Source organism: Phyllobates terribilis, unplaced genomic scaffold (assembly GCF_046119375.1).
Source record: "Phyllobates terribilis strain yellow unplaced genomic scaffold, ASM4611937v1 Scaffold_3__8_contigs__length_932513732, whole genome shotgun sequence".
Classification (NCBI taxonomy): domain Eukaryota; kingdom Metazoa; phylum Chordata; class Amphibia; order Anura; family Dendrobatidae; genus Phyllobates; species Phyllobates terribilis.
This window is the reverse complement of record NW_027362763.1, coordinates 412,947,183-412,973,742: the sequence shown is the minus strand read 5'-3', so window position 1 is coordinate 412,973,742 and position 26,560 is coordinate 412,947,183. Positions and strand designations below refer to the sequence as shown.

General features: G+C 39.5%; 1 protein-coding gene across 1 annotated transcript in view; it reads right to left on the bottom strand.

Annotated features, from left to right (window-relative positions):
• LOC141259500 (dynein axonemal heavy chain 5-like) overlaps nt 1-26,560 on the bottom strand; it is a 482,742-nt gene that overhangs the window by 205,184 nt on the left and 250,998 nt on the right. The window contains exons 48-60 of the mRNA XM_073675609.1: nt 18,581-18,798; nt 17,915-18,090; nt 15,850-15,998; nt 12,925-13,117; nt 11,185-11,408; nt 10,485-10,571; nt 8,279-8,386; nt 7,672-7,758; nt 5,020-5,084; nt 3,619-3,825; nt 2,652-2,802; nt 2,200-2,314; nt 1,996-2,094 (exon numbers count right to left, since the gene is read on the bottom strand). Coding sequence (XP_073531710.1) covers nt 1,996-2,094; nt 2,200-2,314; nt 2,652-2,802; nt 3,619-3,825; nt 5,020-5,084; nt 7,672-7,758; nt 8,279-8,386; nt 10,485-10,571; nt 11,185-11,408; nt 12,925-13,117; nt 15,850-15,998; nt 17,915-18,090; nt 18,581-18,798 — 1,879 coding nt within the window. The remainder of the gene's footprint in view (nt 1-1,995; nt 2,095-2,199; nt 2,315-2,651; nt 2,803-3,618; nt 3,826-5,019; nt 5,085-7,671; nt 7,759-8,278; nt 8,387-10,484; nt 10,572-11,184; nt 11,409-12,924; nt 13,118-15,849; nt 15,999-17,914; nt 18,091-18,580; nt 18,799-26,560) is intronic.

Sequence of the window (26,560 nt, the reverse complement as noted above, 5' to 3'; positions counted from 1 at the left end):
TATATATATATATATATATATATATATATATATATATATATATATATATATATATATATATATATACACATATACATACACAGGGATGGACACAGCAGAGGAGCCCTGTGCAAGAACAGTATATGGGCCCTTTGCAGTCCAATATTTCATCACAATGCTCCTTTATATACAGTATATTTGTGACAGGAGCTGCTTGTTGCTTTGAAGGTGATAGTGGTACCTTTACCTTTTGAAGCCCCTATGCAGCTACACAGGTTGCACCAGAGCTACAGTACAGACCAAAAGTTTGGACACACCTTCTCATTTAAAGATTTTTCATGACTATGAAAATTGTACATTCACACTGAAGGCATCAAAACTATGAATTAACACATGTGGAATTATATACTTAACAAAAAAGTGTGAAACTACTGAAAATATGTCTTATATTCTAGGTTCTTCAAAGTAGTCACCTTTTGCTTTGATGACTGCTTTGCACACTCTTGGCATTCTCTTGATGAGCTTCAAGAGGTAGTCACCGGAAATGGTCTTCCAACAATCTTGAAGGAGTTCCCAAAGATGCTTAGCACTTGTTGGCCGTTTTGCCTTCACTCTGCGGTCCAGCGCACCTCAAACCATCTCGATTGGGTTCAAGTCTGGTGACTGTGGAGGCCAGGTCATCTGGCGTAGCACACCATCACTCTCCTTCTTGGTGAAATAGCCTTTACACAGCCTGGAGGTGTGTTTGGGGTCATTGTCCTGTTGAAAAATAAATGATGGTCCAACTAGACGCAAACCGGATGGAATAGTATGCCGCTGCAAGACGCTGTGGTAGCCATGCTGGTTCAGTATGCCTTCAATTTTGAATAAATCCCCAACAGTGTCACCAGCAAAGCACCCCCACACCATCACACCTCCTCCTCCATGCTTCACGGTGGGAACCAGGCATGTAGAGTCCATCCGTTCACCTTTTCTGTGTCGCACAAAGACACGGTGGTTGGAACCAAAGATCTCAAATTTGGACTCATTAGACCAAAGCACAGATTTCCACTGGTCTAATGTCCATTCCTTGTGTTCTGTAGCCCAAACGAGTCTCTTCTTCTTGTTGCCTGTCCTTAGCAGTGGTTTCCTAGCAGCTATTTTACCATGAAGGCCTGCTGCACAAAGTCTCCTCTTAACAGTTGTTGTAGAGATGTGTCTGCTGCTAGAACTCTGTGTGGCATTGACCTGGTCTCTAATCTGAGCTGCTGTTAACCTTCGATTTCTGAGGCTGGTGACTCGGATAAACTTACAGTATCCTCAGAAGCAGAGGTGACTCTTGGACTTCCATTCCTGGGGCAGTCCTCATATGAGGCAGTTTCTTTGTAGCGCTTGATGGTTTTTGCAACTGCACTTGGGGACACTTTCAAAGTTTGCCCAATTTTTCGGACTGACTGACCTTCATTTCTTAAAGTAATGATGGATACTCGTTTTTCTTTACTTAGCTGCTTTTTTCAGCCATAATACAAATTCTAACAGTCTATTCAGTAGGACTATCAGCTGTGTATCCACCTGACTTTTGCACAACACAACTGATGGTCCCAACCCCATTTATAAGGCAAGAAATCCCACTTATTAAACCTGACAGGGCACACCTGTGAAGTGAAAACCATTTCCGGTGACTACCTCTTGAAGCTCATCAAGAGAATGCCAAGAGTGTGCAAAGCAGTCATCAAAGCAAAAGGTGGCTACTTTGAAGAACCTAGAATATAAAACATATTTTCAGTTGTTTCACACTTTTTTGTTAAGTATATAATTCCACATGTGTTAATTCATAGTTTTGATGCCTTCAGTGTGAATGTACAATTTTCAAAGTCATGAAAATACAGAAAAATCTTTAAATGAGAAGGTGTGTCCAAACTTTTGGTCTGTACTGTATGTCCGCCGCTGCATATGTAGATGTATGCTTTGAAAAAAAATAAAATATTATAAATCTGCACTGAAAGTAAAAAACCTAAAAAATGGTAATGTAATGACCTTGTCTGTGAACGATATTTTGCTCTAGCAATTCTTGGAGTTCTTCGGCCTTTGAAGATCCTGAAAACACCATTCTTTTGAGCAATGTGCGTTTCCGGTCTAAAGAAAAATAATTAACAATACAAATAAATTTATGTTTATAAATTCAGTAGAGCATTTATTAAAACACAAAAATATTTTATTTTCAATAAATCCACCATATACCTTGCGTAGAAATGAAGTCATTCATTAATGCGGTCTTCCCACACCCTGGAGGTCCAGTTAATAAGACATGTTGGGATCCCATGCTGGCAAACTCTAAGAAAGTGCGCACTATAATCTATCAAACATAAATAAAATAGATATAACATTTAACATTATGTTTATTAATAATTTTTTTTGTTAACTGAAAATACCTAATTCAAATGGATCATGCCATGTGCTCCTTGTCTTGTGACATAATCCTGATGCCTTTTGCTTTGTGTATCAACTCCACATTGCCCATTGTAACTAAAATGACGCTAACATACATTTTTGTAAATACCATAGTTGTTTTGGTAAAAAAACAATCTGTCCTTTAAATCAAGCATCACATTGGACATTGTTTGCACACAAGAAATATGTTCTCTTTTTACCAAATAGTATTTTAATTTCCTACTTGTTTTGCGACAACTCACCGTGTCTTGAGTTTCAATGAATGTTTCTCCCATGATGTCTGTGTTCCCAACATATGTGATATCTGGTAAGCGTGACTGCCATGTATCCCATTCTCCTGACTCATCAAGAAAATAATCAAATACCAAAATCTCCTGGTCATCATCTGGCAAACTGCACAAAATGACAAACAGGTCAGCAACTCTACAATCGAGGGTCCTGCATGACTGACTACAATCTTCAGTTGGGCCTCATTCTGAAGTATATTTTTATCTTGTACATGGAAAATGGGGGACCAATGTTTTGGGATCAGATTTTCATAAGTGATTGGTCAGTCTGTCAGTTTTTGCCATCAGTGTTTCATTAGTTTTTCTGAAATGCAAAAAAACTGATGCCTTTTCCTCATAGCAAGCAGTCAATGAAAAATTCGGACAGCCCACTGATGGCATTCAAGTTGCATTCTAGTGATGTCCAAATTTTTCACAGCCTCATTATATGAAAGTGCGATTTTAATCCATCACTCATCAAAATCAGACTTTTTTTGTTGGTTTTGTTTTGCAAACACTCAACCCAAAAAAAAACCTGGACATGTGAACGGGCACATTGACTATACAGTATAATCAGTATGTGTTCTAGCTGTGAAAACACAGAACAAAGACATGAAACATGTGAACATCTGAATGAGGCCCAGCAGTAGCAGCTAAAAAATTGACTTTATGAATAGATAGACTGTAAAGTCTGTGCAGGAAATCTCCCAAAAGATAAGTGTTATCAACCATTGAATACAAACTGGAAATGATACATGAAGAAGTGTCAATTCTGCACTGAAAAAATGCATAATAATAATAATAATAATAATTATAATGGAAAGAATTTTTTGTGGGTTGTTTTATATTTTATTTTCAATCTTGGATGGAATATTATATATTGATAATATAATATAATATTATGACAGGTATACATGATATGGGAGGCATGCACTACACTTACACTGATGTGTAGACCTTTACAAGATCACTGAACTTCTTTCTGTCTGAATATTCAATGAGTGATCCTACCGACCAAATTAGGCAGAAGATGAAAAGCCTCTCAATATGCAGCTGTCCGCCAATACTCTGGGCCTTATCATTAAGCAGGATGGTCAATAAGTTGGTAAAAGAATGAAACAAGCCAACTTCTGTCACTGGAACAATTGCCCTTATATAAATAAATATAAAAACATTTGTAAATATATTGCACTTTTTTTGGATACTGTCAGTTTTATAGGGTTAGGAGGAATGTAAAATGTATTAAGCCAGACGGACTAAAAATTAATCTAAATTCACTAAAAATGTCCTTTTTTTAGTGATATTAAACATTATTGTAAGGCATTTTAAACCAAAACATGATATATCAAAATATTCAATGGCTAAATTATAATATTATAAGTGTGCTATTTTTATAAGTATATGTATAACTTTTTCATGGATAAAGTGTAGATATACCTCTGTGTATCTAGTGAGGTTCAAGTTGCACATTATTGTTTATCGCTGGTGTTTCTCTTTGATCTTTAATTTTCAAAACCTGCTTTCTCTGACATGTTTATTTAGCTGCAGGCTCAGAGCTCAGTGAGTGTTCCCTGTGACTGTATCACATCTGTGTCTGAACGTACTGCTGCAACCTCTGCCCTAGTCGCTAGGCAGTGTCACACTAACACTACTGTTACTGCTGAGGGCTGGCAGTGTGTGGGGGTTTAGCTTTTAGATTGCTGAGACTAGTTCTTCCTTTGTGATACACTTGTGTTTTGCTGCAGTGAGCTGGTAGGTCATTTGCTCTCTGCTGGGAGCCATGGGTTCCCTTCTATATAAACTCCAACAGACTGTCTCTAGCTGCCAGTTATTAGTTAGTTCGGCTATACCTAGGCTGTCTGTTACTTGGCACTTGTGTACTGTTTTATATTTCCATGTTCTGACTCCAGCTTGAATTTTGACCACCCAATTGCCTCCTGACTTTGTCCTTGATGTGATTTCTTAGCTTGGACCCTGCTTTGGACCTGCCTCTGGTTTGCTCCTCCGGATAGCAACTCTTCCATGGAAGCAATCTAGTGGACCTCATTGTCAGACCAGATCCCGGTATAAGGATGGCTGAAGGTCTGGGTTCCTCTAGATTCTGCCAGACAGAGTGGCTTGTAGCCTTTTTGACTCTGTGGCCTCTGATAGACGAAACAGAAGTATGTTCACTTCTGTGCTCTTCTCTCAGTGTTCTAGCCTGGGTCTTTAGGTCACCTTCCCCCTCTCTGTTTAGCTGTCCATGTGTGGAATCATGCTGTCCTCATGTGGTTTTTGAGGGTTACACTTTGCTCCAGATGATAGTATAATATGCACAAAATGTTTCAAAACTTAGTTGCTTTACTTGGTATCATGAAGAATAAAATTGAAGATGGGGTCCAATGTCCGGTAGAAAGCTTTTGAAAGAACCTAAAGAAAGAATATTTAAGTATTAATAATCCAATGCACATAATAAAATAATACTGCAATTATACAGAAGTGATATACAAGCATCTACAGTGGCATGTAAAAGTTTGGGCACCCCTGGTCAAAGTTAGTGTTATTGTGAACAGTTAAGCAAGTTGAAGATGAAATGATCTCTAAAAGGCATATTGTTAAAGATGACATATTTCAGTTGTATTTTAGGCAAATAAGTATATAGATGGTCTTTTTTTTCATTTTAAAAAATTACAATAAGGGAAATGGGCCTATGCAAAAGTTTGGGAACCCTTGGAGATTTGTGTGCTTTGATAATTTTGACCAAGGTTTCTGACCTTAATTAGCCTGTTAGGGTTATGGCTTGTTCACTACCATCATTAGGAAATGCCAGGTGATGAAAATTTCCCAGCTTTATAAAAACCAAGCCTCCTCTAACTTTATGCCAAAAAAACAGCAGCCATGGGTTCTTCTAAGCAGCTGCCTAGCACTCTGAAAATGAAAATGGTGGAGGCCCATAAAACAGGAGAAGGCTATAAGAAGATAGCAAAGTGTTTCCAAGTTGCCCTTTCCTCAGTTTGAAATGTAATTAAGAAATGGCAGTTAACAGGAACAGTGAAGGTCAAGATAAGGTCTGGAAGACCAAGCAAAATTTCAGTGAGAGCTGTTCGTACGATTCCTAGAGAGGCAAATCAGAACCCCCGCTTAACCTCAAAAGACCAACCGAAAGATTTAGCAGACTCTAGCTTTGTAGTTCATTGTTCTACTGTTCAGAGACACCTGCACAAATATGACCTTCATGGAAGAGTCATCGGAAGAAAACCTCTCCTGCAGCCTCACCATAAAATTCAGCATCAGAAGTATGCAAAAGAACATCTAAATAAGCCTGATACATTTTGGAAACAAGTTCTGTCGACCGAAAAGGTTAAAATAGAAGTCTTTGGCCACAATGATCAAAGGTATGTGTGGAGAAAAAAGGCCACCAAATTTCAGGAAAATAACATCTCGCCAACTATTAAGCATGGGGGTGGATCAGTCATGCTTTGGGGTTGTGTTGCAGCCGATGGTACAGGGGACATTTCACGGGTAGAGGGAACAATGGATTCAATGAAATTTCAACAAATTCTTGATGCAAACATAACACCATCTGTAAAATAGCTGAAGTTGAAAAGAGGCTTCTACAAATGGTTAATGATCCTAAACAAACATCAAAATACACAATAGGCTACCTCAAAAGGTGCAAGCTGAAGGTTTTACAATGGCCCTCACAGTCCCCTCTTCTGAACATCAATGAAAATCTGTGGCTAGACCTCAAAATAGCAGTGCATGCAAGATGACCAAGGAATCTCACAGAACTGGAAGGATTTTCCAAGGAAGAATGGATGAAAATCCCTCAAACAAGAATTGAAAGACTCTTGTCTTGCTACAAAAAGCTTTTACAAGCTGTGATACTTTCAAAAGGGGGTGCTACTAGGTACTAACCATGCAGGATGCCCAAACTTTTGCATTGGTCCATTTTCCTTTTTCGTCATTTTTAAAATGTAAAAGATTAAAAAATATTTTTTTTTTGCCTAAAATACAAAGGAAATCTGTTATCTTTAACTTCAGGCCTTTTAGAGATCATTTCATCTTCAACTTGCTTAACTGTTCACAATAACACTAACTTTGACCAGGGGTGCCCAAACTTTTACATGCCACTGTATCTGTATATGAAAGTAAAAAGAAAAAACTTTGTTCATAATGTTTTGCTAGCAGAAACGCAGGCATTTTTCTGTGATTTTTATTTTTTTTGCAATGATAAATAATTTTCAAAAGTGGCAGCTGGATGTGAAATTACACTGACTGTCACTTTAGAATTACCTTCTCAGAAACCGATGGTTGACTAACAAGGTCCATATACACTGCAAGATATTGTGCGTTCCTATGCACGTGATAATCTTACAGTCTAAACAGGCTGCTATTTTGATGGTTCGTCGGATGAAATGATCTTTTGCGCGGCACAAAAGATCATCGTTCTTGGCAGCCTATAAACACAGACTGATCTATTACAGAATGTTCAGTGCGTATCTGAGGTGCAGTCTGCCTGTCAACCTGTGTAAATGGACTCTTTTTAAAAGTAACAACCAATATGGCTGCTCTTCCTGATTATGATGGATATTACAGAAGTTCTATATTCTGATGTTCAATCCGTCATGGAAAAGAGCAGCTTATGCAGTTCAAAGGATTTTCACACTAATATATCTCTTTAACTTTATATTTTTCATAACATTAGCAAGATTTCCAGATCATTAGGTGTTGGACATTTTTATTGAGCAATATGTTGTTTAAGGGTTTTCTCCCAGTGAAACACAAAACTGCCTGACAGTAAAAATACTGAAGGACAAGGTTTACTGATTGTATATAGTATATAACACAGTCCAGGGCGATAAATATACTGTTCATATTATAAAGATAAACTTTTGTGCCATTATGGCAATGCACATTTACAATTGTACATCTTAGAAAAGGTAGAAGATTGCCTTTGCTTTCTAATTAAGCTTAAACATGAAAAAACAATATGTTGCATTCTCATTAAACTTACAGTATTTTCTTGTTGGTTTCTTCCATCTAGCCAAATTTTAGACAGGGGTCTCCACCCAAGTGCTTCACTTTCAATATACAATACCCCCTAAAATATAAGAAGTAATAAAATATGAGCAATTTTCTTTAATTTGTATTTCATAAATCAATGGCACACATTAAAATAATCAACTTTGCAATATATCTTATTAGAAACATTTGCTTCTTACTCTGCCAGAGTTGATCATTTATTATCAAAATTCTCAATTCTGAGGAAAAAATCTGTATTCAGTAAAGACAGACTTTAATATTACCGAGATAGGAGATGGCAGCTGCTAGAGACAGAGCTCCTCCTCTGATCTACATAGAATCTCATCAGTAGCAGCTGTAATTTCCTCTATCAGTGATGGGAAAGTCTGTCTTCACTGAATACAGATTTTACCTCAGAATTGAGAATTTTGATAATGATTGATCAATTTGGCAGAGAAAGAAGCAGATTTCTCTGATAAGATATATTACAAAGTTCCTTATTTTTATGTGTGCTATTGATTTATGAAATAAAAATTAAAACGACGGTTACTCTTTAAGTTCTAGAAAGGCTTCTAAAGCTTAACAATGGCTGCACTCACGGCTTTTGTCAGGGTTGCAGGTGAAGCGGTTTGTAAACCAGTTGTTTCAAAAATCAATTTCAGATTTTCTGGAAGTTCCAAGTAGTCACCATTATTAAGCTGCAAAACCTAAAAAAAAATAATAATAGTATAAACATAAACCAATAATCATATCCTACAACAACTGCAGTGACTGCAAAATATTTGCATTGTACCTGCATAGATGTCCAGCTGAACATATGACAAACAAGCCTGGCGTAAGCCATCAAATATGAGCAGAAAGGATAGAAAAAAAGACTAATTGATCAATTCCAAGTCTAATAGAATCATATAGTACTGTGAATAAGTTTATATTATGTACATACATATTCTGTATATATACACTGAGTATGTATATATATATATATATATATATATATATATATACAGAATATGCACATTTATATATGCAGACTTTTTCCCAGTACTATAAATATAGTGTATATATATATATATATTGTCGTAGAGCGGTTTGCTCCGCTGTACACGGAGGTAAACATGGAACACTGTCTATTTAACTTTCAAATTGGTTCATTAAAAAAATGGCATAAACCAATCTGAAGTTCATAAAGTAAACAAAGCCCATCCGGCATAAAGGCAAAGCAAAATAAAAAGATACAGCACAGTCTGTATATCGACTGGCGTCCGACCACTCAGGGTTAACCACGCATGGTTCAGGTTTAGCACAACAAATGCAAGCTCCTCTCTCTAGAGCTAGCCTTTCCAGATACTGACCACCGAATGCCTCAGCGGGCCATGTATTTAAACCCCAGACCACACAGCCTGGGGTGGAGATATGGAGAACAACCTCCCACCCTCTTTTTGGTTGTTCTCAAAAACCCAGCCCTTTTATAAAGGCTGATTAACCCTCTCAGCACATAACATGCTGGAGAAGACTTCCAGGCTTCATATCACTGAAGCTAATAGCCTCAGTGAAACAGATCTCCCCTCCAGTACTTTGCCATATACAGATGCAACTCACTAAATTAGAATATCATCAAAAGTTCATTTATTTCAGTTCTTCAATACAAAAAGTGAAACTCATATATTATATAGAGTCATTACAAACAGAGTGATCTATTTCAAGTGTTTATTTCTGTTAATGTTGATGATTATGACTTACAGCCAATGAAAACACAAAAATCATTATCTCAGTAAATTAGAATACTTTACAACAACAGCTTGAAAAATGGTTTTAAAATTCGTAAATCAGTAAATGCACTCAATACTTGGTCGGGGCTCCTTTTGCATCAATTACTGCATCAATGTGGCATGGCATGGAGGCGATCAGCCTGTGGCACTGATGAAGTGTTATGGAAGCCCAGGTTGCTTTGATAGCAGCCTTCAGCTCGTCTGCATTGTTGGGTCTGGTGTCTCTCATCTTCCTCTTGACAATACCCCATAGATTCTGTATGGGGTTAAGGTCAGGTGAGTTTGCTGGCCAATCAAGCACAGTGATACTGATGTTTTTAAACCAGGTATTGGTACTTTTGGCAGTGTGGACAGGTGCCAAGTCCTGCTGGAGAATGAAATTTCCATCTACAAAAAGTTTGTTGGCACAGGGAAGCAAGAACTGCTCAAAAGTTTCCTGGTAGACGGCTGCGCTGACTTTGGTCTCGATAAAACACAGTGGACCTACACCAGCAGATGACATGGCTCCCCAAACCATCACTGGTTGTGGAAACTTCACACTAGACCTCAAGCAGCTTGGATTGTGTGCCTCCCCACTCTTCCCCCAGACTCTGGGACCTTGATTTCCAAATGAAAATTGGAACTCTGGGACCTTGTGGAGTGTGTCAATGACTGCCTTCTGGTCATCTGTCAAGTCAGCAGTCTTCCACATGATTCTGGAGCTTACTGAAACAGACTAAGGGACCTTTTTAAATGCTTAGGAAGCCTTTGCATGTGTTTTTTGTTAATTATTTTAATTTACTGAGATAATGACTTTTGTGTTTTCATTGGCTGTAAGCAATAATCATCAACATTAACAGAAATAAACACTTGAAATAGATCACTCTGTTTGTAATAATATATGAGTTTCACTTTTCGTATTGAAGAATTGAAATGAATTAACTTTTTGATGATATTCTAATTTAGTGAGATGCACCTGTATATATATATTAATTATAGAAAAAAATCCCTCTAATATCTCTATGTTTTATGTCTTGATATTGGCTACTGTACTCACATTCTCTGGTCCAAGCACACTGTTGAAGTTGTCAGCCCAGCTGCTGTTCAGAGGTCCATCAATCCATAGCCATGAATTACAGCGATTCTGGAAGTGTAAACATTTAGATAGACATACAGACATTTTAGTTAAAGAGGTTGTCCACTATTTTAGCAATGATAACCTATCTTTAGCATAGGTCATCAATGTCTGATTGGCCATGGACCGACACCCGGCACTCCCGCCGATCAGGTGTTATCGGTGGCTGTCGGCCAGAAGTACTCACTTGCGGAGTTGGCTGTCTTCTGATGGTGGCCGCCGCAGGTACTACACATCCGCCTCCTATTGATTTGAATAGGTGGCGGATGTGTAGTACCTAGTCTCGGCCACTATGAGTAGATGGAGCAGCTCAGCAAGTCAGTACTTCCGGTCGGCGTCTGCCACCACCGCCACCTGTGGTGCCAGGTGTCGGAGTCCAACCAATCAGACATTGATGACCTATCCAGAGGATAGGTCATTAATGCTAAAGTAGTGGACAACCTCTTTAATATAAAGGGAATGAGGAAAAGTAAGCATATGAAAGACAACTAGTATTATTTTAATATTTAACAGCTAATCAAATCCTTATGCACATGGCACAGTCATATGTCACCACTTATTTATATTGCCATATAACCCAGCACCAGCTTTTGAGGTCTCCTAAATTGCTTAAAAAAATTACCCGGATTGCCTTCTTCCATAAACAGCTGATAACTCCATCCTGCCACATATGTGATGCGTTATGGCCACCAAACATCAAAGTCCCATTGTCAACACTCATAGGATGAATCTTCACAATTTTATGGGATGCTTCTCCACTAGAGACTTGTATATGATTAAGTGCTTGAATTAATATTCTGATGCATGAACTTTTTCCCGAAGCGGGTGGTCCTGCAACTATTACACCTGTAATGATGATATAAAACAAATATGTAAAAAAATGTATGGCATAGAGTATATTCGAGGAGTTGTAGTGTATTAAATGCACAAAGATATAGTAAACTGTCTCATTCTGAAATGATATTTAAATCTCTATGAAGACATAAAATCTCATCTTTTTAAAGATTGGTTATCTCAGCTGTGATGGAACAAACTAAAAAGATGGATTCTTTTTTTCCAAGTGATAGTGAATAAATGTTACCATGTACTGTAACTACTGCTCATATATCCTGTGTGATAATATTCCAGCTACAAGCAAAGGGAAACCTAAGATGAACCATCACTACATAACTAATATGTGTTTTATAGTTTTAATGAATATGGGTATTTTATCAATACTGTCTAATTCTCAGTCTTAAAATGCTTCAGACTTATGAATATGTTTAATGCTGTTTAATAAATGTGGAGAATGTTAGGACCATCAAGTCTATGTTTAAACTACATATTAGTTGGCTTATTTTTTGCCAAAAACTGTGGATAATTATGTTACATTTTTTAGTGTTACATGCTAAGCCACTCCTTTTTCTGAATGGCTAAGACCCCTTGTCAGACAGGTGCAGAAAGTCTCTGAAACACATAACATGGGGCAGCACGGTGGCTCAGTGGTTAGCCCTGTAGCCTTGCAGCGCTGGGGTCCCGAGTTCAAATCCCACCAAGGACAACGTCTGCAAGAAATTTGTATGTTCTCCCTGTGTTTGCTTGGGTTTCTTCCGGGTTCTCCAGTTTCCTCCCACACTCCAAAGACATACTGATAGGGAATGTAGTTTGTGAGCCCCAATGGGGACAATGAGGATGATGTCTGTAAAGCACTTTGGAATTAATGGTGCTATAAAAGCATAATAAATAAATATGGTGCAAGTCTTGAAAAACATTTTTTTTAAAACAATTTTCACAAGAATTCTAGGGTGTTTAGATTGGTAAATATGCCTGTACGTTTTTCTAATTCAATGAAAAATAGCATAAAATATTCATGTAGAATACACATTTTCTTAGGCCATTTTTCTAAAAATATGTATTACACTTACTACTCTAAGTTGACTTACTACATATATTGAAGACAGAATAGAACTGGCAAAGAACTGGATCTTAGCCAGTTGCCAGACTCTGGTTTTAAAGACTAGACTCACATGGCCCCATTCTATGAACCTGGAATATGTATATATGATTTGATGGCCAAACGGCTGTGACAGCTTAGGTGTCACTCTCATGTCATATAGAATACATCTTGTATGTCAGATAGCCCTATTGAGGCAAATATATCAAAACTTCAGCTGGAAATGAAGAACAGAAGAAACTAACTAGTCATAGCAATAAGATACTTATACATTTACTTATACAATTTCAAAGTCATATTTTTTTTTATAATTAATGTAATTAGATCATGTTTATATTGTCACACAATAATAATGATGTTCCATTAAGGTCCATTAACGACACAAATCAAGATAAAAAAAAATCCTGCAGATATATTTGGCAAACCTACCAGAATTTACTTGAGATAAATTAAATAGCTGTTTGACTTTACTGAGCCACGGAGAATGGGGAAATAATTTATTTTCTTCTGATTTCAATAAAATGGCTCTTTCGATTTCCTTCTGAAGAATCTGTCTAGCATCTGATGGGTCGTATATTCCCGTAAACACGTCTCCAACAATTTGTTTAAACACCAAATAATTCTGTAAGTATATGAAGAGTATTTTATCTATTTTGTTACAAAAAGTAAAGATTAATGTATAAAATGAACTTTAACCTGTATGTACTTACGCAGTCATAAAATCCAAGAATTAACAAAATTATGATTTATTGTCTCTATAATAAAACCTTAGCCATTCATATGACTTTTTAGTGCAAAATAAGAAGTTTCAATTAAAGTGATTATTCTGGATTACAAAAACTACAAAATTGAGTTTGCTTACCCCAAACCTCCTCTACCCTTAGAAATACTCCTACACTTGACTATGGGCTGTGTATGGCATCGTAGCACATCTTTATTCAAGTCAGTAGGGTTGAAACACTAGGTCCTGGCCAATGACAAGTGTGTTTCAAGGCAAAACTTTAAGAACTTGCAGAAGAGAAAAAAATGATAAAAATTTTTCTTCAGTCTTAAATATCTCAAGATATTAAATTGCTTTAATTAGTTAGAGAGCATGAAAATAAGAAAGTACACAACTGACTTGTTATTTCTATCTGCTGTCATTCTCGTGCAATAAAACCTTTTGTCTTTTATAGTGTAGAGCTGGTTTCCAATGAAGCTTGGCCACTAGACTCTGGCCGAGAGTGCACAGTATTTACATTCCAGGAGAGGAGTCAACTTAAAACATCCCAATCAGCTCTGTCCAGGCCATAGATTTCTATACAGCAGTTACCACTCATTCCTTCCCTCTCATCTTCTGAAGAGCTACAGTTATAACTCATCAGCTTTCACTGCAGGTCTCCTAATCTCTGCTCTCGGCACTCACTGAGCTGTGTGCTTGCTCAAATAACTTGCTATCTCTATCTGTATATCCAGGGATAACAGTGAACACTCCAGAACAAGCCACTGAAAGCTGAATGTGCTATAGTAGAACTTGTGCTGAGCTATATAGTTCTAAAATATGATAATTCTATTCACCAGAACTGTCATTCAAGGTGGAGAGCCCGCCATGCTAGAAACCAGAGCGGAAGGAAACTAAGGAGACTGCATTGCTCTGATCTTCTCAAAAGACAACTTGAGAAGACTCCTTTAAGTATTTTTATACTCCATCTAGATAGCACAGTCCCTTGGCATGACAGTGTTCCTGACGTTGCTCAGCCAGTTTAAGGAACGCCTCCAGGAAGACCTGCAAATCCAAGGTCACAGGATCACTTCTCTCCCATAGGGGATTGAGCCTTGCCAGGGCCTCTCTTCCCAAGTGAGACATCAGGAACACCACTTCTGAGGGGAACTGGTGGGCCAGCAGTTCTTAGTATAGGGTGCACTGGTTAATAAACCCAAGGCACTGCTTGGAATTCCCATCGAAACGTGGCGATGCAGACAGACTAGGAGCAGGACCAGATGCATGAGTTACAGGCTGAGTAGTCACTTCTGTGGCTGCTGCAATTTGGACTGGAGGGGCCAATGTCAAGGCGTCCAAATTAGTAGTCCCTGTCCTCAGATAGGACAGGATTTTGTCCTGCTGATCACATTGTCGGGTGATCTCTTGGAACAACCTCAAAAGCAGAGAGGTCTTGGGATCAGCGGGGTCCATGGCTGAGAAAACTGTCACACTTGTGGATCGTGACCCACTGCACTACACACTGGAAAGAGCCTGGAGGGGTGTAACTAAGCAACCACCCGGGTTTTCACTAGAGCCCCTGATGGTGTGGTTAGACTTGAGCCATAGGTGGATGCCAGGTGCCACTCCAGGACATATCCCGGTACTGCAGCAGCTGACCCCAAGGGTCAGGACAGTAGATACAGACTTGAAGTCCAAGGCGGGACCGGATTCTGATGGAATAGATATTGGAGCTGGTTCAAACGGGACAGGGTTTCAGGTTAAGGTACCGCAGGTGTGGTTTCAGGTTTAGGTAATGATGGAGCAGTTTCAGGTTCAGGTACCGCCGGTGCGTTTTCAGGTATAGGTTCCGCCGTAGCGGTTTCAGGTTCAGGCACTGCCGGTGCGGTTTCAAGTTGAGGTACTGCACGTGTGGCTTCAGGCTTGAGGTACATATTCAGACTAGGCAGGCACAGGTACATAGAACTGGTACCGGTACAGGTTTAACTGGATGGGTACAGGGACCTCACAACGGGATAGCATCTTGCAGACTGACTAAACACAATAGTTGCTCAGGCACCTCCCAACAGATGGAGGTGCCTTAAGTACTAAGTGCCTCCCAACTATTGGCTGGGGACACATTAGGAGTGTGTCTCTTTAAGAAACAGGGAGCGCGCATGCACCCTAAGTGCGCTGCCAGGGGACCTACGATGTGTGTGGAGGCCCTGGTGCACAGAAGCCAGAGCGATATGCGGCAGGGCGGCCTGGGAGGTGAGTAAGATGACGTTACACAGTGAGAGCAAATATAATTCTAGAAGTAATTTTTCTAATAAAGATTAGAAAGTAAAGGCATCATTCCTCTACTTTCTTTACAACAGGATTAAAAAATCAGATGTAACAATCTCAAAGGGAACCTGACCGTTAATTAATGCTGCCCAAACCATCATGAAACTGTGACTGCCATAGATATAGCTGCCATGTATGCTTTACTCTGAAAATTGTTGGGTTTCACAGAAAATATACTTTTAAAAGCCAGCTAGGGATGATACAATTAGGATCACTAGTGCAATCCTTCTCCCCGCATCCCCTGCCCTAGAATGACAAGTCTATCCCTTTACACATTTAGGGAGACACTAGTACAAGTGGATTCGGATGGGACAAATTCTGTTACTTACATCTCCAGTCATTCTCGGGCCAATGACATCTTGTAGGGAATCGGCTATCAGTGCATGACTTTCCTTTGCGGCAGCAAGAACAGGATTAGTTGAGATGACTTTCTTATTTCTGTCGGCACTGTTACCAGTTTTTAAACTAGGCACTGGACCTGAATTAGACAAAACCAAGATGAAACATTTCATGAATATTATGGTTGATATACATCTATGCATTTGTGGTTGAAACAAACCTGTAACTCACAATAACACCCTGTAAAGCAAAGACCACATTATACTAATGCAATCCTCATTAGAGGAGTAATATCATTGTACAATAGTTCTTCAGAATTTATAGTTGCACAGATTTGAAGCAAGCCTGGTCTATCAGTCAATGAGAAGAGGACCAGCAGACAGACAGGCCAGGGCAGGATATAGAAGCATGTGTGGACACTTTTTGTCTGGCATTATAGGCAATCTGTATTGTTACTTTTTTATTTTAATTTGTCCCTCATATCATAGCACAAGTCATTGAGACAGAGGCACAGAGTCCCATTGTGTTGCAGCCTGATTGCATTTTAATAATTTAATTACAGATGTAACACAACGGTTTGACTAAGACAAGATGTGATGTTTTCATATGGCAACCAATATAGCTACCATCTGGCATCAGTTTCACTTAGAATGACAGAATAGAATGAAAAAAATATTAAACAATTTTATGACAATGAAACTTGTTCTACGTTTGTGATTTATGCTTTGTTGCAATTTGCCTTTCAATTCGTACAATCTGATAAGTGGGCCTCAAGCACTTTTTATCTAACTAAATTCTATAGAGTCGTCTGCCTCTTTATCTGTAACACTTCAATGAGAAAGAGACCGTGTAAACTTACTAGGAACATTTTCTGATTTACAAAGCTGCAAAATGTCATATAGCTATTATATATACAAAATGACAATATATTGGGTTATAAAACAAAGAAAAAGAGAAATGTGCTACTGCTACTCTTCTTCTGGGATTAGTCTTTTCTTTACCTTTTGACCACCACAGATGATGGACTGGTCTTACCACCAATAATCTAAAACTGTGTTATTAGATAAAGTATTGAACCTTTAATTACTGAGTACTCGCTCTTGATTATCATATCCTTTATTCATCACTATATTAAACAAATTGCTTGTATAAATGCACCTTCTTCTCATATCAGTGAATATAAGTTATTACTTAGGTGATAACGTGCTGACTGCTGAGGGTCCGGTTACATGGAATAATACAACCACTGATCAGTAAACCATTACTGATTGGTGGCCGTTTAAATGGCTGTTTTCACAGGCAAACAAAATTAAATCATTTCACCGGATGAACAAGCATTTTTCTCGTTCATTAGGTGATTGGCATACTGTTGTCACTGAAAGATAGTTGTGAACGAGTATTTTTAAGAACGCTCATTCACGATCATCTTTCAGTGTAGATGCATCTTAGGAGTCTCAACCATCATTATATCCCCAAGACAGAAGTTTTTCCTAAGGATTTTGTTAAACAGTTAAAAGAGCCATCCCAATTTTGCAAATTATCCACAGGAGGGGTGACAACTTGCTGATCTCTGGAGGTCCCATCACTGTGATTGCCACCAAACTCAAGAACAGGGTTCTGAAGTGCCCCATTTGACCAGAGAAATAGTCTTACATGTCTATGTGACTGACAATGATAGCCAAGTACAACACTTGTCTATTTCTAACATTTCTACAGCTATAAATGGAGTGGTGGTGCACATACATTGTCATTGCTTCATTCAGATGGGACACTTCAGAACTCTGTTCTTAGGATTGGTAGGGGTCACAGTGGTGGGACCTCCAGGAAGTTATCCGTATCTTGTGGACAGGCGATAATTTGCTAAATTGGGACTATCCCTTTCATTGTTTTACAAACTCTTGGGAAAAACTGCTTTTATCCAACAGTCTGGGGGATATAATGACACTTTACTATGATTTAGTATACATAAATTACTAAAAGGCCAATTTGAATCTTTTTTATCATCTGTTAATATATTATGCAAGTTTAGATACAATTCATCCAGAAATATCATACTTGTTGCAAATGCTGTAAACTGCTGATATGACATAACACTACTTGATTGGGAGACTCTTCCTCCCTCAATCTCCATACGACCATTAATCATCTTTTCCATCTCTCGATGTTGAATGGCCTGGTATATGACTTCTAGCATAGATCGTAAACTGAAATGACAGTGATATTCCTCTGGTCTGATGAAAAAAAAAAGGAAATCACTTTAGGAAAAATAGTTATAAAATATACTTGCAATTATTTAAAGGTCATATGCTGTACGACATGCTTCCAGTACCCAGTAACTTTAAATGCATTATACTCCATGGGAGCAGGGCTTGGGAGCATTTTTCTCACTGTCCTTCATGGAACTACTAGCTAGATTTTGATTCTTTATTCATTGTAAAATTGTATAATTTAGAAAACTCCTGATTAAGTTATTTTGGTTCACACAGGGTAGTTTTCAAATGATGGGCTTTCCTTTGTGGCCAAAAGGAAACATCATCACCAAACTCCTTGACCATTCTGACTTACTGTAGTTTACAAAATTGCACACTTTTGCAAATTAATATGTTCCCATTCATCTAAAGCCAGCATATGGCCACTGTGATTAAAGATGCACCTACAATGCCTAATGTGAACCAAGACTTAAAAATATAGCAGGATATATGTAGAGCTCAGAAGACTAACAGTTGTTCCTTGAGCAGATCTGAGGTGAGCTGTAGTCTTGTGGCGAGGGCCTTTGGTCCTTTGAAGCCAAGGCTGGTAAGTTTCGCTTTGAGAAGTATTGTGTGATCAGGAAAAACAAAAGAAACTGCTCTAAAGATCGCCAGCATGTCCTTTGGAAGATTCTGGAATCCAGATTTTGAGATGGTGACAAATATGTTGCAAGTGGGTTGTAGTTCGATCTGTTAAAACACACAAGAAAACATGTATTTCATGTCACTTATTTTTCATTTGATCTATAGCTTCAAAAAACATGACACAACACTAGTCAGGTTTGAACCTTAATCTGTATTGGTAACAAACATTAAAGGGAACCTGTCACGTCCTAGTTGCTATGTTCACTGCCCCCATTGCTTTGTTAGTGATGCAATGTGTATCACTGACAAGTTTTTTTCATTAAAGTTGGTGGTAGTATAATGATTTTATAACCTTATATATACCTTGTCCTACCTGCTCGTATTCAGTCATAGGGGTGTGATGCTCTCATTCAGTCAGGGGCGGGCGCCGCATTCAGTCACTGCTGGCGCCACCCATGTATTTGAATATTGCTCCCGGCAAGCGCTATTGTTGTGGGGCGCATGCGCATTTCTACATGTCCGGCTGCCTGCGCAGTGAGGCTGTGTGATTACCAGCTTCACTGCGCACACGCTACTTGGGGACAGTGTAAGTTATACAAGTGACATGACAGGTTCCCTTTAATTGTGCTCAATATTAAGTCATACAATTAATGTAAAAAAAATCATTATAATTAATATATTAATATTGAGCAGAATTAATTTCAGCCTATTGATTCGGCTTCCACAATAGTCACGGTCTCTCATGTGGCCCCTTGGGAAAATTGATCTCCCACCCCTGCTCTATTTTGTATAACGCTATGTTATGCATAGCGCTGTACACAAGGGAAAAATTGGGATGGCTCGCATAGCACGCCGCAATCTCTTTTTCCGTCTACAGATCTGCACCAGAGCACCTGTACGCTACTCACATGAACTATCACATGATTTATCAAAGGGGGATCATGTGAAATGTCACGTGATACATCAGGTACCGGGGCGACGGGGGGGCCCACACCTTCTAAACTGCCCAGGGCCCTGGCTACTCTTAATCCACCCCTGCCTGTAAGTATCTATAACTGCACTGTAATCTCTGATATTTTCTTCAGGACTGGTATCTACCACTATATATGTAAGGGGGAAGACCGGGTGTGAGTGCTTTCAGAGCAAGGAACTGCCGGGGTCGTACCTCCTGTTGCAGGGGAGAGACAAACTGCTAGCACAGGAGTCATGTGACTGGGAAGTTGGGGGGGTGTCCAGACACAGAGCTGGGAAGTCAGGTGACCGAGGGACTCCTGGTGTGACTGGAGAGAGGAAGAGACGAGGACATTTTGCGCGGGAAAGCGGAGCTGAGTCCTGCGCAGGAGAACAGTGTGAGAGGGTTCAGGCTCCTGGCTCGAGTACTGGGAGCAGGAGTCGGTTACAGTGGACCGGAGGAGCCAAGCCCGACTATAAAGACAAGGGACGCAGGGTCCGTGGAGCCGAGGCACATGAGGTGCCGCGTTATGGACTAGGGGCTCAGCGGGTAAAACCGGAGACTGCCCGCTGCCACCAGAAGACGGAGCATTGTTTGGGGGGCGGGGAAGCCTGAAGAAATCATCACCTGTATCCGCTGGCGACTGCCTTGTGAGGAGCCAGAGTCAGCTAGGTGTACAAACTGACGTTTACAACCGGTTCGGCTCTGCTACATCTTGTCAGACTGTGAACTGTTAGTTATAGACTTTCACTTGCTATTTTCCTTGTTCCCACCCCATATTTTCCTTGTTTCTCCCTGCGTGGAGATTTACCCTGTTATTATAAACTTCCCCTGTTTATTAACCCCGTATTGGCTGCTCTGTGTTTCTGTGTCACTGCATCAAAAGTACCCGTGTTACATATAATCACCGTATGGCAGTAATATCAGTGTTGGTCTTCGTGTAGAGATTTAGTATCGGTAACAGAGCGGTCATCTGCTGATTCTTGATTTATCAGCTGCATCTTTTTGTATTTTTTTTTTTAAAGTAGTAAAACATTACAAAAACTATATGAATTGGTCTATTCCCTGTTCATGACAGATATGTCATGCTCATCTTGTGGGTACTGCATTTTACATGGAGGATGAGCAGCAGGAGGCCCTATGATATTCATAGTCAGTCAGGCTTCAAAGTCATAGTTTAAAGGGGTTGTCCAGTAGCATAGCTACCGGGGGAACAGAGGGTCAGTATTTTTTCTCAGGAGTGGGAGACAAAACCAGGTGGGGAACAATCATAGAAAAGGTAGAATAGAAACAAGTCACCAATTCTGCATTTATCACCCACTCCTGGTTTTAGCTCCCACTCCTGAGAAAAAATACTGACCGAATACTGACCAAATACTGATAGTGGGGCCGTAGCTGTAATTAGGATTACCTGGTTAGGGGCCCACTCAGAAGTTTCACCCCCCCGACCCAAACCCCTTGCTACGCCTCTGAGTGCAGACATTATATAGACAATTATTATGACATCATTACAATCTGCTGCAGCCTATAAATACACAGAGACCATTGTGACATCACTACAGGGGAGGGCAGGCTGTGAAAGCAAACACAATATTGTCATATAATCACAGAAGGCCTTAGCCTATAAACACATACAACGACATTATTGTGACATCATGAAAATAAAATATAGCCTAAAAATATGCATGCTTTTATGACATCATCACTTTAGAAAGAATCTTATGCACATACACACACAAATAATCAAGTAATGAAAAGACCCCCCCCAAGTATATTTCCTCAATATATCTTATGATTATCCATTTTTTTAGAAGAAAAAATAATTGACATTTTTAAGAGAAATTAATTGAAGCGAACAAGTACAAAACTGACCACTAGATGGTGCCAGTAGATTTTCATACTGAACTGACTGCCACAATCCCAGTGACAAGACAGGATGAGATTACATAATTGTTTTGTTTTGAGGAAGACAAATATTGCTACTTTATTTTCCTCTGCTTTCCATAGACAGGACATGTGCACATATAAGAACATGTCTCTTCATTACAACTTGTGCAAGGAAACATAGTTTAATAAATTAGAATTTCCTATCATCCACCTGAAACAAAGCTAGAAAATCAAACATTTACTGATCCTAGATTGTAGGGAAACGAAGACCCGTCATACTTATATGTCAGGCATATGTAAAACCTCTTCACTTTCCTTTTTTTTTTCTCACCTTATATATATATTATTCTCTAGCCTACCATTATTCTTTGATTCCTATATATATATCTTTGTTAAACAGCCAACCCAGTAACATGGGAGATCTATGGGCAGACCGAAAAGAACGGACTCAAAATATCCAACAATTCTTCCACCTAACTCACTACCTCACGCCTCCAGCTCTAAGTAACGATAATGTAAAGCATATTAAAGAATCACTTAAAACATTAGAACAGCTTCTTCTGGAGGAAATGCGTGACCTATGGGAGATAGCAACTCTAGAGAGATATTTAGCCTACGACAGCATCCCACAAGGCTTACAAATCTCAAAACCCCTATCTGGTGGTATAGGGGACCCCGCTACTCTTTTGGAATGGGACCATATGTTTAACCTATTCTCAAAACAAGCGGTAAAGTTCATTATCGATAAAAGAAAAAAACAAGTGTTGGACAGCAAAACTAAAATCTCCAACCTCTACGATGAAATTAAACCCTTTCAAAATCACCCTGAAATTTCTCAACTTACCACTAGTATAAGGAATAGGATTAACACCAAAGAAAGGGACATCATAGAAAAAAAGCAAAAGAAATTCGGACGAGACGCTATCCCATTGCAGAGACCCAGACCATGTAAAAGACACAGTAACGTATTCAAAGTCATTGATGGGGTAGGGGCTTCTCCTCCAAATACCCCAACATCCGAAGACAGATTTTCTACTTATCCAACGTCTGAAGGTGACCCCTCACCTCCCCATCATAAAAGCGAACATTTATCGCATAACCAAGAACCCGGTAATGCAACTATCCCGCCCACTATCACGAGTCCGCCAGTGACAACTCCGGTCACTACACAAAATAGATTTGACCTATTAAACAACCTTGCTGAAACCCCCCATCAACCCAAATCAACCATTTGAATACACCTCAGGAGGGGGAGACACCACCTATTGTCACTACTTCCCACCCCCCACAAGTGAGAAAAAGAGCTAGCACTTCTAATTTTTTTCAGGTGGCCCCAAAAAGAAACGTAAGAGGGGCAGCGGGGGGGGGGGGGGGGGTGGTTATGGTCAATTCACCAAAAAGAAGACAAAACAACTTCAGGAAATAGGAACAGTAATGGAAAACACCAGAGGGATTTTTAATTTAAGTCAATACCCACTTAAAAGTAATGAAATCTCACTCCTCAATAAGGGTCTAAAATATGCCCCAGCTTCCAAATTTGATAAATTTCAAGCTTTCTTCGGAATAAAACAATTTATGAGGAAGCTAGCTATCAAAAAACATTTTATGAAAAAAACACCAACAGGAGATACTCAGAATCCGTCAGACCCTTCCACCACCAAATTCATCCACACCAAACATAAAAATAAATCCAACTTTAACCCATTAAACGAATACTCTGAGGCTTTTTATAACTTTCAAAAAAACGTCACCAATGACATCCGCCGCATTGGTGACAAAAGATGTACTAAATTCAAACACAATCTGACAGTAGTAGAGCAAAGAGCAATACGGCAATTACAAAATAACAAAAACATTGTTATTCGACCAGCGGATAAAGGCGGGGGCATTGTTGTTCTAGACACACAACAATACGAAAAAGAAGCCATAAGACTCCTGAGTGATACACGCACTTATAAAATACTGAAACAAGACCCTACCAGGGCATTCCTCACTGAAATGAAAAACCTTACTACCAGAGGATTTCGAGAGGGCTTCTTAAACAAACATAAATTTGAATATATTACTATACCTCACCCGAGGCTGGCCATCTTCTACTATCTCCCTAAAATTCACAAATCCTTCACCAATCCCCCCGGAAGACCAATCATATCAGGCATCCAATGCCTGACATCTAATCTTTCCAGGTATGTAGACCACCACCTGCATAATAATAATAATAATAATTTAATAATAATTTTTATTTATATAGCGCCAACATATTCCGCAGCACTTTACAATTAAGCGGGGACATGTACAGACAATAAATTCAATACAAGGTGAGACAGTTTAAACAGTTACATCAGGAGTGAGGTCCCTGCTCGCGAGCTTACATTCTACAAGGAAAAGGGGGGACACAATAGGTGAAAAGTGCTTGTTCTTTCAGGTCAGGCAATTATAGTAAATAGGGATTTTCATATAAAACTGTATGATCCGGTCATCAGCCTGTATGTTCAAGTGCAATACTCAATTACCGAGTGCAGTTATCGTGTGCATGGAGGGTGTAGAGACAGATGAACAGTAGGGAGCAGATTCTGAATAGTATTTAGGAGGGAACAGGGGAAAGTTAGTTTACTTGGTATTTGAGGTGGTAGGCCTGTTTAAAGAGATGGGTTTTTAAAGCGCGCTTGAAGACATCGGGGCTAGGCATCAATCGGATCGTCTGGGGTAGAGCATTCCAGAGAACTGGTACAGCACGAGAGAAGTCTTGGAGACGGAGGTGCGAGGTTCGGATTATGGGGGATGTTAGTCTTAGGTCATTTGTGGAACGGAGGGCACGTGTAGGACGATAGACTGAGATGAGAGAGGAGATATAAGGTGGTGCAGAACTGTGGAGAGCTTTGTGGGTGAGAGCAATGATCTAGCATAATCTAGTACCCATGCTACCAACCTGCCTAAAGGACAGTAAACACATTTTACAACTCCTCAAAAAAATAACCTGGAAGGATAACTACATCCTAGGCACTTTTGATATATCCTCACTTTATACAGTCATTCAGCACGATAAATTCTGCGAGGCAGCAACTCATTTCCTACATAAATTCAGTCAAACACCACCTGACCAAATTTCATTTATTAAAGAATGCATGCAGTTCATACTCGCCCATCATTTTTTTCTCCACCAGTCGCACTACTACTCCCAGCAATGGGGCACACGCATGGGGACCAGGTTCGCCCCCAGTTATGCTAACCTCTACGTGGGCAGGTGGGAAGAAACGGCCATCTGCCAAGGGGGGGTGCTGCGTGCGAACCTGGTCCTCTGGTAACGGTTCATAGACGACATTCTCTTCATTTGGTCGGGAGACCAAGACTCACTTAATCGATTCCTAGAGGCTATCAATCAAAATGATTTTCATCTTGAATTTACCTCAAATACAAGTACACAACAAATTAATTTCTTGGACCTTAATATATATATATTAATAAGGGTCATATCCATACGAGGACCTACTCCAAACCAACGGATGCCAATAGTTTTATTCCAATTGATAGTGGCCACCTACCTAATTGGCTATTAAATATACCTCGTAGCCAATATATGAGATTACATCGAAATTGCTCCCAACTGCAAGATTTTGATGAGGAAGCGGGCATTCTGACTAAAAATTTTTTAGAAAAAGGCTATCAGGCACCTCTTCTGGAAACAGTCAAAAATCAGGTTAAGAAAATCCCTAGAACTATGTTGTTACGTGATAAAAATCAGTATACAGAAACAGATGAAATAAACTCTATATCCAACGAACCCTTAGGAGATATATCAATTATTGTACAATTCAACTCAAATATAAATTTACTATGTAAAATAGTAAAAAATCATTGGGACATCCTAAAGGATGACAAAATTCTTGGAGGAAAACTACCACCACAACCTAAATTTATTATTAGGAAAGCCAACAATTTGGGCAACCTTATCGCCCCATCAGTTAGGAACCCACGTACTTCAGAAATCAGATTTGCCCCATTCACATGGCTTTTACCCCTGCAAAAAATACAACGCCTGCAGGTACTCGCTCACTAGCAAACAAAAACGGACCAAAACGAATATCCGATTAAGGACTTCATCACATGTTCCTCACAAGGAGTCATATACTGCCGGAAATGCCCTTGTGGCAAACATTATTTAGGTCGCACCAAATGACCCATGAGCAAACGCATTAAAGAGCACCTACGGAATATCAAAAATCGTTTTATGGGTCATCCCGTTTCTAAACATTTCGTAGAGGTACATGGGGGACATATACAAGGCACACAGATTATAGGGATACAGATTGTACCAAAACATTGGAGAAAAGGGGACTATATCAAAAGAATGTCCCATACAGAAAGTTCCTGGATCTTTAAAATGGACACGCTTATACCAAGGGGCCTGAATAGCGACATAGAACTTTTTGCATTCCAATGATCTCCATTTCAGCATCCCCTATATAAAGGACCACTTACATCAGCAGCACCATCCCTGATGAAGGAAGCCGAATGCCTCCGAAACGCGTAGGAATTTTGGTCCTCCTGCTGCTCAGTCTTCAGCCTGTCACGTGAGGATCATGTGACTGTGACGTCACGCAGGTCCTGTACCGCTAACATGCCAGGATCTTTGAGAGCACGAGTCATCGGTCGGGACTCTGCTCTGCTGCAACTCCACCAACCACTTAACCCTCCACCGCACGGGCTTCACCACCCGACAAGGCACCCTTAAGGAGGTAAGCCATCTACCGGCATTCCACCAGCCACACCCTGTAATCATCCATTACAGCCAAAAAGGTATGACTTTCTGATGTGGAACTGTGACTGCGCTTACAGATTTTCCGACTGCAATAAAGCTAACGCCACCTGCTGTCTACACCAAAACCAGGTTCTTCAACATTATTACCCAGCCACCACTAAAGTTTTAATAACTACCAGCAGATATCTGCCTGCACCAGCGCTGTGCTTTGTACCAAGTGCATATTGGGGCTATCACCATAACCACTTCTGACTACGGGATCAGATCTG